Consider the following 13,867-nt stretch of genomic DNA (forward strand, 5'->3'; position numbering starts at 1 on the left):
CTACTCCTCTTTGAGATAACCAGCCAAGGATTGCTATCACTTTGGCTGCCATGTCTCCAAGGTTTTATTGATTTTGATAGTTTGAAGATAAGTCTTGTCCATTTTTATTCTTTGGTTATGTCTTTTCATTCTTCTTATAAATGCTGTTAGACTCAATTAAGCTTTTCACAGTTATATCAGTAATGGTTTCTTGTTTTGTGATTGGTAGTTATTAATGTGGATGATCAATGATTAAATTGAGTCCCAAACAATAAATTAACCATAAAAATGGCACAAGCTCACACACTTATTGAGATGAGATTTCTGTACAGTATTAGGAAAATACATTTGGAATCCAGTTTTTGTTTGATTACAGGATAACTTAGTGTATTTATTTTTATCTCCAAAACAAGTTTCAACAAAAATATATTTTGAAGTTGAAACATTTTTTAAATTACTGTATTTCATTCTACTTAAATTGTAACTTTAAGGTTAAGGTACAGTGGCTATCAAAAGTACTCAACTCCCTCTGACTTTTTTACATTTTATTGTGTTACAATATGAAATCATATTAACTGAGAGTGTTTGCGAATAATTGACAGAAAACACTCTGACAAAAAAATCCCATTTAAACACATTGTGTTTCTATATTGTAACACAGTAAAATGTTGAAAAGTCCAAAGGTGGTGAATACTTTTGATAGCCAGCGTATTAACCTCTACTTACTCCTTTGCAGCTTGTACACTGATACATGTCCCTACTTGAATATATTACATTCTGATACTTTCTTAGGTGACTATTAAACAAGTTTGATTTGAGGTCGTATTCATTAGCAAATTATTGCATTTGTTCCAGCTCAATTTTTCTCACATTTCTGAACCTCATTTTTAGATAATAGAATTTCAATGTCAAAATCAATGACAGGCAGCACTCTAATATATTTCACAGATAATTATTTAATAGGGGTAATACTTATCCTTTTTAGATGTGGCTTTTTAGTTTTGCTTGTAGATGTGTCTTTGAACTGACATGCTTACAAAATCAGTAAATATAGCATTGAAAAATGCATTTTATTTTCTTCTAGTAAAGCAAAACTACATAATGTGAAAAATAATCATTATGGTAAAAGCATCTTTAAAAAAAATCTTTAAATGCATGTTTGAAAGACAGTGTGTGTGTCTGTATTTGTGTTCTTGGACAACTCGGCATAATACTGATAAAATTTGATTATAAACATTTTTTATTGGCATACTGTTTAGTCATGATTGTAAGTGCAACAATTTGAATATTTATTGCCTGATTACACAGATAATTTTTGTAACACATTATTGTTTAACTTTTGTCATTCACATTTTTAAGCTGTGTTAACCTACTGTAATGTTCTATAAAACAGACTGCCACATCATTTCAGTTGATGTGGTCCTTTTACATTACATATAAATTCAACATGATTTGATCATTTTTTATATTGAAAAAAAAAAAAAATTCTTGATTGCCCTGTAAGCATTTCTTTTAAAAAAACAGGTAGTTTTCCTGTTTTATGGGAAATAAACCATTTGTTTTTAGAGTTTATGAAATTTGAACAGCTATGAATATTTATATTGGGCAGGCTTTATACCATATGTTATAATCTGATAATGTCTGGAATGCTGAACACATCTCTGAGATTACTTGGATGTGAATGATAATTGCTTATACTTAAACTTGTTGAAGTGTCTCATCATGCTGATTAATGATGAGAGTACCTTTTCTTCTGCATTTTACAGTAACCTCAAGTAACAGTAACACTGTTCATTTTAATGTTAATCCCTCTCATTTTAAAGTAATTATGAATATGAATGATAAGGCACATTTAAAATACTGTACCTTTGCGAGAGCTATTATATCTTGCTGTGCTCTAAATTTAAACAAAAAATGTGGTTTGCATTCTTTAACATAAGAGTAGGGTGTAAAAACCTGATGCAGTTTTTACCATTTAGGCTAACAAAAAATAGCCAAAATTTCCCCATAAACTATATACTGCAGGAAATGCACTATACTGTAAAAGGACATTCTAAAACCTATGATTTGTTTCATGGTTGATTGTGAAGAAGTCCATAGTAATGATTTTGTTAATGCTCTTGAGGATTTTTACTACTTGAGTTATACAGTTTAATCCAGCATTTCTTATGGTTATGTTAACTATTTTTTGCTAAAACAAGACTCTTCCAGATTAGTTTATTTAAAGTTAATTTTAGCAAGGGGAGTGCTAAAGAAATATTATCTTATATTGGAAATAAGATTAGGAAGATACCTAGATATGACCAATCACAATGTGCTTAGATCTTTGATATTCATTTTTCCTTCTAAATTTGGAAATGCAAGCATTCTTTTTTACTGGTGAAAGACCCAGGGTTTGGGGTGCTGTAGCAGTGATTTTTTCTATAGGAAGGTCCAATTAAAATACATAGAAGTGTAGCTATAAAGTACAAAACTAGTATTAATTTATTTAATGAGGAAAATAATCAAAACCACAATGCAAAGCTCACGCACAGTTTCTCTTTTGAGCTTCTAAGTAGACTTCTGTTCTTCTGTACCAGCCTTGAAGATTCTCTTTAATCTTGAGTGAATGGGTCTGCTGGATGAGCCATGTAATAAGCTTTTATACTTGATTATGCTTCACACAAAAACTGTTACTAGCTTCCTATGCCATTGCAACACTCTTTTTGAAAAATCTGTTTTAAAAAATGTGTTATTTTGAGTCTCCATGTTCTTCTTGAACCCCATGTGTATCAGAACAATTCCAATACGTGAAAAGAAGAGGCAGAGAATAAAACTAAAAAACAGCATACACAATCCATCTCTTCATTGTTACTATGTCTTCACATAGTTTTTTTTGTGTTTTTTGCTAATGGAAGTTCCTAAAATAACTGAGTGGCTCATGTTGATTAAAAAACTTGTTATATTTGTATATACTGTATGTTACAAATGTATTTTATAGGGCAGAGCAGTGGCTAACATTGTTGCCTTGTAGCGCTGGTGCCCTGAGTTCAATTCCTGGGGTGTGTGGAGTTTGAATGTTTTCCATTTGTTCATGTGGGATTCCATTCAGTGCTCAGGTTTTCTCCTATAGTCCAAAGACTGGTGTTCTGTTCAGTGTGTATCCTGCCCTTGTGCCCATTGCTTGCCGGGATAGGCTCCTACTCCCTTGTGACCCTAAACTGGATGAGGCAATTAGAAAATGTATGTATGTATATTATATTTCCAAATATGAGATGAGATTTTATATTTCATACTTAGAAACAAATATAAATGTTTTTGGAAGGAAAGCTTTACTCATCATCTTATTATAAATAATAATGTGTGATGTCTGTCTTATTCAGTCTGTTTTAGAGAGTATTAGAGAATCAGAGATTTATTTAGAGTTTTATCATCACATTTTGAGATACAGTGTTTTTAGCAAAGACCAGTCATATAATATTGTAATAGTTTCTTTAAAATAATTCTCCCATACATTTGTTAAATGCAAATAAAGACATTTAGTTTATGAAATATTTCGATTTTTTGGCACTTTTTTCTTATTTCTCTTAGGTCAGGAATTTTTGCAGAGTACTTGTAGGTGATAATTGCTATACATACAGCTAGCATTGTGTCACATTTTGTAAGAGGAGCATTGTAGCACCACATGGCATCACATTAGCCAAAGATGGCCACATCTGTCTGATGCGTTTGCATAATCATTTTCAGACTGCAGTACTTGCAGGATGAGAGGAAGAATCAACATGTACTGTACAGTCTTAGCAGAATGACTGAACTGTAGTTTGCCACCTGTATTAAAACCATCTACTCACTTAGAGTTGTTCAGCAGTAATGTTGATTTCTCAGAGACAAAACTTGCCATCTTGTGTGAGTCAGAGAATATCTGAAGCAGAGGCAGAGAAAGTGATTCAGTTATGAAAACCATTTTTGCCCTTGATAGAACTGATGGAAAAAATGCAGGGATGTAATGCTGACGGTTGCTTTGTTGAAGTTAACCAGTGTAGTGATGGAAGTATGCTGATATAGAGAGTACTATCCTTTAACATAAAAATGCCTTACGGAACAGACTGAGGGCAGCCTTCAAGCCAAATCCTTGAGCCAACTGTTTTTTTCTTCCAGCAAACTGTTGTGATAAACATCAATTTTTCAGCAGGACAATGCAAGACCACACAGGGCTAGGATTATCGGGGCATGACTTCAAGAAAACAGTGTCAAAGTCTACTGTAGTTGTGGACAGTCCAGAAAATAATGTGTGGGACCAAGTCATTAATGCAAGGAGAGGGTGACTACAACATACAAAAAGTTACAATCGAGAGACCATTCTGTCCATTCAGCCTTTTTTGTGTTCTAGTAGTTAACCGATCCAAGGATTTCATTTATACGTGAGGGTATCAGCTTCAACATGACTTTTTGTAAAGTGTCTCCTGTTATCAATTTTAAATGCACTTCTACATAGTTCCCACTTGTGTCCTCTTTTTTTTTCAGTTTTCATTCTGAAGTCCCCCAGATTGACTTTGTCACTGTCATGTAATTTTGTCTTTCTAATGTAAAAAAAACTTTTGAAGTCTGTAAAGTTTAGTTTGGATTTTTTCTCGTAGAATATAATTCTTCTGTGAATTACAGTTTAGTAGTGTTCACTGCTTTGGGTGCTTTGGTTTGCATCTCTGTCACCAAGGCCTGTCGTCATCCTAAAGGAAAGTTTTGTCTATAGTTAACAGATCAGTAAACATTTCACAGGTTATGTAAAGTGAATAATTTAGCTTTAGACTCCAGGTGTCAAATGATAAAGCATGTGAGACCACTTAGAAATATTGATTTTTTTAAAGGCCTCCTAATAGAACTTTGTAAAGCTAATATTTGTGAGCAGAAGCTGGCTGAGGAAAACTAAACTTAAGTAAAATGGGAAATGTTTGCATGAGATGATATATTTCTGGTTCTGCAGCTTTTTATTAATGTGATGTACTGTGTTTACTTCTTGTGGTCTTACTGTGTAATTCAATTAATCTAGTGAGCATGATTCACAGCCCTTAAAATGAATTAAACTAAATCATGGCAATGGTTAATATTTAATTATTTTTAGATTTGTTTTCTTTTTCACTTTTACAAAAATATGTGCTGGTTTAGAGGATATAGTATTTTTATTTTTGTACACTGATGTGACTGCCTCAGATAATATTATACAGAAGTCGAAAATATTATGCAACGCCTAAGTGAAATACATTTTACTTAAAAATAAATATTTTGCTTTAAAAGTAAATGCAATTATTGCAAGTAAATGTTAATATAAATATGTTGGACAGACATCATTATGACCGTCTTCTAGGTATTAAGTCTCTTCATCCATCATTCAACTAAGACTAACGGCACTATATTTGTTTTTTTTTGCTGTTCAGAAAAACTGCTATTTGTTTTGGAGATAGTAGGGACTACTTTTCTTTGTGTACATCTTTTTCTAAATGGGTTGGGTTTGCTTAGATTTTGAAATTCAATTCTGAATGCTGATGCTGATCAGTTGATTGATTTACATTAGCTCAATTTTTTAAGATATGTTGTTCTTTAGGATAAGAGATTTTCTAAAATTATCAGGTGCTCAGTGTTTGGTATTTTGGTTGAATTATAACTTCCAACAGAAGTTAATAATTGTATAAACACGCTTTAAAAGGACATGATTTAAATTAAATCTGGAACAATAAAAGATATAGCTATTCCCCACTAGATTAAGATTAATTAAAGGGGCCTTGTTACTGTCAGAATTATTGAATGTGGTCTGGTTGTGAGAAATGTTGTTGAGAGTGAGATCACTTGACAAACTGTTTGCAAGTTTCTTTTTCAGTAGTTTACTTTTTTAGTTCTATAAATCATAACTTTTTTTTTTGTGAATACAGGTATTACTTTGCTTTTCACGAGACACCATGGTTTTGGAACATTTTAGTTACAACAGTGCCACTCCACCCAAATCCTACATACGAGGTAAATTAAATTCATGCCTTGAGGATTTTAATTCTCTGTTTGAATTTTGAACAAAGGAAAATAAGATAAATCAGTTTAATTTTTTTTAATTTAAAATGACTGGTTTATTTTCACTCTTTTAGCCCCCTTCTCCACCTCTATACATCAGGGGATGTCTATCACACTTATTCTGAGATGTGAAGGTCAATGAATCCCTTGTGTTTATAAGCACTTGATTTTAACATTCAAACAAAATATCTGTTGCACCATACACAGATTGGACACTGAATTTGTGGAGCCTCTCTCACCTAATCATGGTTCACTGATGATTGACAACATCATACAGCTTTACCCTGTCCAATCCCATATCTGCTTGGCCATTTCCACTCCGGGCTTCAGTCAGCAGTTGGAATGGCATGGATTAGAAACCACAAGAAAATTCTCTGAATGAAGGATTGTGAATAGTCACCTAAATGTTTATTATTTTACTTAAAAAAATGTTTTTATTGTAGATTGGATTTTCAGGGGATGATACTGGAAATAATTAAATGAAATGCAAGATTATATAAGAAAAAATAATTCTTAAGCTTCTCTTTGTTTAATCCATGTACAGTATAATATGCATCAAATGTTACATTGCTCTTAGTAGAAAATTTTAATTTGCCTTTAAATTCATCATTTAACATGGCATCTTTTTCTAACTACTTAAAATGTGGTAAAAAATAAAACTTTTCTGCAAAGAAATACATTTACTGCAAAGTCTTTTTTTATTCATAGGGAGGCTGGGTGTAGAAGAATATGCTGTAGTTTACCCTCCAAATGGTAAGAATGGTGTTAAAGCTACCTCTTGTGATTTATAATATACTATAGCAGGTGAATGAGGTACAGGGATATTATTACAAAAAATAACACTTAGCTACATTGCTAAGTATCTGGTCTAGAATATATTTTTATAAATTTGCCTGGCATCTTGCCTATTCATATATGTTTTTTTACCCATAGGTGTCATTCCATTTCATGGATTTTCCATGTATGGTAAGTGTTGTGTGCTGTAATCAATTTTATTAAAAAGATAAAATAAATCAACAAGTATGCACAATGATGCAAAAAAAGACAACATATCAGTTTTTTACTATCAGAGGGCAGAGGTTAAAGCTCTGTTAGTGAGCTCAATAACAGAGTTTTAGGTACAAAGATGTACTGTACATAGTACTGCAATGTGTATGGGTATCAGAACTCTATTCAAGGGTATTTTGTTGTTCAGAATGAATGCTACTTTCTTTCCTTATTATTTAAAACCCATTTCTCATTTATTTTTTTAATTTAGGATCAATTTTATTGCAATTGAAGTTTTGTCTAGCTATTTTTTTTATTCAGTTGCCATTGACCTGGCCCTGCTTATTTTGATGTGGTTGTCAAAACATTGATCAAGAACAGTTCTGAAGCTAAATTCATATTACATTTTGTATACACCATCTTGACAGAATCCAATACGCATCCATGAAACATTGACATTACATTTTATTTTATTACAATTAAGCCTGGAGTGATACTTATTGTACTAATACAGTGTGCTGCTGCTTTAAAATGTGCATTGCATAATGCTTGCAGTTTTTTAATGCCTTATTTCTGTATTGTGAACAGTTTATATCACAATTCTATGTAAACCATGATGGAAGTTTTTCCTTTTTTACACTGTGTTGGCTATGTGGCTGATGGCACAGTTTTAATAAATTTATATGGGTGTAGGATGGACTGTACAATGTTGTTGAAAGAGGAATAGGATGTGGGTCTGCTGAATAGTGATGTAACCTGCAGACTTTATACAACCATATCTAAATGCCAGCACAAACCACCACAAAGACACCATGATTGACCATTCTCATCTACAACATGTTGGGAAGATCACTGCCTGAACCAAAAAGACTCTTGTCCTCTTCCCAATATAGTGACACATTTAGAAGCCCAGGAAAATTACTACCTACACCTAGCTAAATTTGTGAAGCATCTCACATTCTGCATCTTGTCTGCTGCCTGCTGTTACTGCAACATCTGACAATCCCTTCTGAGCATCTTTTTGTTCTTGGCTGTATCGATGCTCTTTTAACAAATAGCATGCTGCTTGATAGGCATCAGGGGTGTTGCTTGGCAGGTGTTAATGCATTTGTAATTAAACTGGGTGGTGATATTATACACATATACGATGAGAGCTCATGCAAATACTCTGACTTTGGCAACATCAAAAGTAGACAACAGTGTAGCCTCTGGTAAAAGGTGAAATATTACTGTAGCCATTGCTACTCTGATTGTAGATTATAGTCTAGGTTTATGCACACAGCCTTCATTTATATTATATCCTTTACATGGAAGTCAGCATAGATAATGGGCAGTTGTTTTCAGGGGTACTCATTTTATTCTGCGAAGGGAGCACAAGTGTTTATATATACAGAATATGTACTGTTTAGGGTTCGGGAGATATTTTATTTTGGAGTTTCATTTGCAGTATTTGACTTGATTTTTCTTTCAGTTGCCCCGCTCTGTTTTCTTTACAATGAGCCTTCCAAGCTTTACAGTATTTTCCGAGAGATGTATGTGCGCTATTTCTTCAGGCTTCATTCTATTTCCTCGTCTTCTTCGGTAAGTTAATGGTACTAAAGCATACTGGGTGATAGGAATTTGCCTTTTTTGTAGTAGAAACAAAATGGTTTGTTACATGTATGTAGTAATATGCAGTTTTTTTTCTTTGCAAATACACATTGCACATATTTACATATTTTTGGTGATAAGCATTATTTTAATAATATTATATGAAGCAGTTATTTTTTTACATACAAGATTAACCAGTCATCACCATATTTGCTACTTTTCTATTACAGTATGTATATAAAGGTACAAGTATTTTGCAGGTGAAGCAAAACTGTAGAGATAGTGATAACATTTTGGAAGTAGAATAAATGTTAAGAATACCTGAGAATTTGTACTTGCAGGGTATTGTGTCGTTGTGCCTGCAGTTTGAAACCCTTCTCCAGACACATCTCCCACAGCTTTTCTATCACCTGCGTGAAATTGGAGCACAGCCGTAAGTGTTCTCGTCTATCCTTTGTTTTTATCACACTTCTGATTGTCTGCAGTCCAGACAATTTCTTTACTTAAAATGACTGAGTCAAATGTGTAAATGCATCACAAAAGAGCAATAACAAAAAAATGTCAAAAAGTATTTTTTGCTGATGTTTTTAAGAAAGAGGTGCTATTTCATGCAACAACAACAACAAGTATAAGCATAACATGTCCCCACATAGTGTGAATTCACAGTTCCATGCTTCAGTTTTTAGTGACATCACATTTACTCTTATTTGTTTTATAAAAATATAGATTTTTTTACATTTAAATTTCACAACAAGAAAGAACAGATATATCTAAGAAATGTGTTAATGCAAGGGGAGGCTGCAAGCATAGATGATAAGGCAAGAAAAAATTATGTGGGTACATTTTTGAAAGTTGTTGAAGAGGGTGACTAGTCCATGAGAAAAGTTACAAGTGAGAGGAGGCCATTCCCCCATTTTGCCTATTTTAAAGTAGCTCATTTATCCAGGGATCTCACCTAGCTGTTTCTTGAAAGAAACCAGGGAATCAGCAGCCATATCACCCTGCATCTCACAACTGGCAACCCCTTGAAGCTAAGCAGATGTGAGCCTGGTCAGTACCTGGATGTCAGACCTCCTGGGAAAAACTAAGGTTGCTGCTGGAAGAGATGTTAGTGGGGCCAGCAGGGGGTGCTCACCCTGCAGTCTATGTAGGTTCTAATGCCCCAGTATAGGGATAGGAACACTATTCTGTACTACACTATACTGTAAAAAGGCTCTTCGGATGAGATGGAAAACCGAGGTCCTGACTCTCTGTGATCTCGAAAAGAGTAAGGGTGTAACCCTGGCGTCCTGGCCAAATTTCCCATTGGCCCATACTAATCATGGCCTCCTAATAATCCCCTTGTATGAATTGGCTTCATTACTCTGTTCTCCTCCCCACTAATAGCTGATGTGTGGTGAACGTTCTGGCACACTGGCTGCCATCACATCATCTACAGTAGGTGGATGCTGCACATTCATGGTGGTGGAAGGGAAGCCCCAATTCCTGTAAAGCACTTTGAGTGGAGTGTCCAGAAAGGCGCTATATAAGTGTAAGCAATTATTAGTAATTATTATCAGCTTCAAAAACATGGCCACATGCCAAAATGTTTTTAAATCTGAATAAAACGGGCATGTTCTGGAAGATGATGCCATCCAGGACATTAATTTCAGGGGAATCCTCAGGAATCCTACCTTCAACTATATTGTACTGAAATGCCAGGCAGGAAATCACCAAGAATAACATAAAATGTGTTTCTTGCATTCTCTGGCACACTGGTGAGGTTAGAGTAATAATGAAGCCAAAACATTATTAGACACAACAAATAAGTATTCAGTAACAATAACTTACACAACTCTATGGAACATTATATACAGATATACTGTACTATACACAGGCAGTGTGTTCTAGATTCTTACTACAGAATTAAGAGTTTTAGCCTGAGCCACAGTATGGGAAATCTGAATTTTCTAAAATAATTCAAATATCTGTAAGATACCTGCTGCAAAATAACTAATTTTGTCTTGACAAATTTTCTGTTTGAGCATATAAGTTTGCAAAACAAATACTGATTGGAAAAGGATGTGTAAGTATGATTTATAATACGGCAACGTTTGAAACATTTTAAAGGATCTGAATACTTTCTCAGGGCACTGTATAATAAATACAAGTATATTCGAGATAATGGAGGAACTTTTTAGGTGATGCAATGGTACTGACTAAATTAAATTATTGAAATAATATTTTACTTGGGCATTAACAGCAAGGCAGGAACAGGCAAAATATTTCATTGTCTTAGAAAGAAGAACAGCAAACTCTCATTTTAAATAATATTAAGGTAGGAGAAGCTAAAGTGTTCCAGGTGCTAGATGCTCCTACAAGAAATCTATAGGGTCTGATTCTATTCTACATCTGTGGTTAAGGATACAAGAGCTGTTATTCATTTGACAAATCTGTCAGTCTCTTGACACTCAGGGGTATTATTTTAGAACCCATCCATTAAAAGGGTGACAAAACTCCACCAAGTAATTATAAACCAATAAATATTTGAAGGAGTATTCAGCATGAATTAAGAAAATGTAGCCAATGATAAAAGTACCTTTTTTGAATTTTGTTTAACAAACAACAGCAGCAATGGATACAAATAGAGCTTATGATATTAGCTTTTAATGATTTTCATAATAAAATATTAATTTTCAAACTGCAGGCAGGAGGCATACAAGGTAATGCATGTACTTGGATTAAGAATTTGTATCAGACAGGAAATAAAGCATCGGAAATATGAAATTAGTGGAGTACCATAGTGCTCTGTTTTAGGATCACTGCTTTTCCTATTTTATATTGATGATCTAGACCAGAGGATTCAAACTCACCTTAAGGCCAGTATCAGTCTTCAAATTCTCCAGGTGGAACAAAAATATCACTGAAGGTGTTTCCAAAAAAGTTTCATTGAGATTCAGATTTCTTAAGCAAAAACTTCTGCATGCCAGATAATTATTTGTATTTGCCAGACAAAAGCTCAGTTTTGTTAATCTGTTGATGTTTGGCTTCAGCTACTGATCAGTTGAGACATTTTGGACTGCAGCAAGGTGTGCATCTGTTCTGTGTGCATCTGTTGTTTGTGTACTGCAGCAAGGTGTGCATCCGTTCTGTTGTGTGTTGTACTTTGGCTTGTTAATGTTGATTGTGAAAAAACAAATGATCACAAACGCAAGAACTGCCAAGAGAGACACTGGTTTTCAGAAGGTCTTGCAAAGAGAAATGGGGTGTTTTCTGAGTACTGCATGTTGTACAGTATGTTAACTGATTAATGTAATCTTTCTGTAGAAGTAAATTATGTTAAAGAATCAGACTCTATAAAAATTAAACAAACTTCTTTCTGATAGACATATGCCAATTGATTGTCCTCATAAGTTAAGTAGGGCAGCATGGTAGTGCAGTGGTTAGCATTGCTGTCTTATAGCTCTGTGGCCCTTGGTTGAATTCCTGGGATACTATATTTGTGGAATTTGCATGTTCTGCTCATGTTCATGTTAGCTTCCTCTGGGTGCTCCAGTTTTCACTTACAGTCCAAAGATATGCTGGTACGTTAATTTGCTTCTGTAAAAATTACCTGTGATGGATTAGCATCCTGTCCAGGGTGTACCCTGCCTTGCGGCCATTGCTTACTGGGATAGGCTCAGATACCCCCTACAATCCTATACTGGATTAAGTGTGTTAGAATATGGATGGATGAATAGGTTAAGTACTAATACTGTTATTCAAAAGTAATGACATGACAGAAAAATGGATGGGTCTACCTGTCATTCCTGTATCCTGTATTAGGGTATACAGTGCGTTGCGAATGTATTCGGCCCCCTTGAACTTTTCAACCTTTTGCCACATTTCAGGCTTCAAACATAAAGATATAATTTTTTTATTTTATGTGAAGAATCACCAACAAGTGGGACACAATTTTGAAGTGGAACGAAATCTATTGGATTTTTGAAACTTTTTTAACTAATAAAAAAATGAAAAGTGGGGCGTGCAAAATTATTCAGCCCCTTTACTTTCAGTGCAGCAAACTCACTCCAGAAGTTCAGTGAGGATCTCTGAATGATCCAATGTTGTCCTAAATGACTGATGGTGATAAATAGAATCCACCTGTGTGTAATCAAGTCTCTGTATAAATGCACCTGCTCTGTGATAGTCTCAAGGTTCTGTTGAAAGCGCAGAGAGCATCATGAAGACCAAGGAACACACCAGGCAGGTCCGTAATACTGTTGTGGAGAAGTTTAAAGCCGGATTTGGATACAAAAAGATTTCCCAAGCTTCAAACATCCCAAGGAGCACTGTGCAAGCGATCATCTTGAAATGGAAGGAGTATCAGACCACTGCAAATCTACCAAGACCTGGCCGTCCCTCTAAACTTTCAGCTCAGACAAGGAGAAGACTGATCAGAGATGCAGCCAAGAGGCCCATGATCACTCTGGATGAACTGCAGAGAACTACAGCTGAGGTGGGAGAGTCTGTCCATAGGACAACAATCAGTCTTACACTGCACAAATCTGGCCTTTATGGAAGAGTGGCAAGAAGAAAGCTATTTCTCAAAGATATCCATAAAAAGTCTCGTCTAAAGTTTGCCACAAGCCACCTGGGAGACACCCCAAACATGTGGAAGAAGGTGCTCTGGTCAGATGAAACCAAAATCGAACTTTTTGGCCACAATGCAAAACGATATGTTTGGCGTAAAAGCAACACAGCTCATCACCCTCAACACACCATCCCCACTGTCAAACATGGTGGTGGCAGCATCATGGTTTGGGCCTGCTTTTCTTCAGCAGGGACAGGGAAGATGGTTAAAATTGAGGGGAAGATGGATGCAGCCAAATACAGGACCATTCTGGATGAAAACCTGTTGGAGTCTGCAAAAGACCTGAAACTGGGACGGAGATTTATCTTCCAACAAGACAATGATCCCAAACATACAGCAAAATCTACAAAGGAATGGTTCACAAATAAACGTATCCAGGTGTTTGAATGGCCAAGTCAAAGTCCAGACCTGAATCCAATCGAGAATCTGTGGAAAGAGCTGAAAACTGCTGTTCTCAAACGCTCTCCATCCAACCTCACTGAGCTCGAGCTGTTTTGCAAGGAAGAATGGGCAAGAATTTCAGTCTCTCGATGTGCAAAACTGATATAGAGATACCCCAAGCGACTTGCAGCAGTAATCGCAGCAAAAGGTGGCTCTACAAAGTATTAACGCAAGGGGGCCGAATAATTTTGCACGCCCCACTCTTCATTTTTTTATTAGTTA

At 35.1% G+C, this 13,867-nt stretch overlaps 1 protein-coding gene across 1 annotated transcript in view; it reads left to right on the forward strand.

The window, feature by feature from the left end:
• tbc1d19 (TBC1 domain family, member 19) overlaps positions 1 to 13,867 on the forward strand; it is a 57,235-nt gene that overhangs the window by 33,103 nt on the left and 10,265 nt on the right. Inside the window, exons 14-18 of the mRNA XM_006629650.3 lie at positions 5,883 to 5,967; positions 6,724 to 6,768; positions 6,949 to 6,981; positions 8,474 to 8,583; positions 8,934 to 9,025. Coding sequence (XP_006629713.1) covers positions 5,883 to 5,967; positions 6,724 to 6,768; positions 6,949 to 6,981; positions 8,474 to 8,583; positions 8,934 to 9,025 — 365 coding nt within the window. The remainder of the gene's footprint in view (positions 1 to 5,882; positions 5,968 to 6,723; positions 6,769 to 6,948; positions 6,982 to 8,473; positions 8,584 to 8,933; positions 9,026 to 13,867) is intronic.

This window comes from Lepisosteus oculatus, chromosome 1 (assembly GCF_040954835.1).
Source record: "Lepisosteus oculatus isolate fLepOcu1 chromosome 1, fLepOcu1.hap2, whole genome shotgun sequence".
Classification (NCBI taxonomy): domain Eukaryota; kingdom Metazoa; phylum Chordata; class Actinopteri; order Semionotiformes; family Lepisosteidae; genus Lepisosteus; species Lepisosteus oculatus.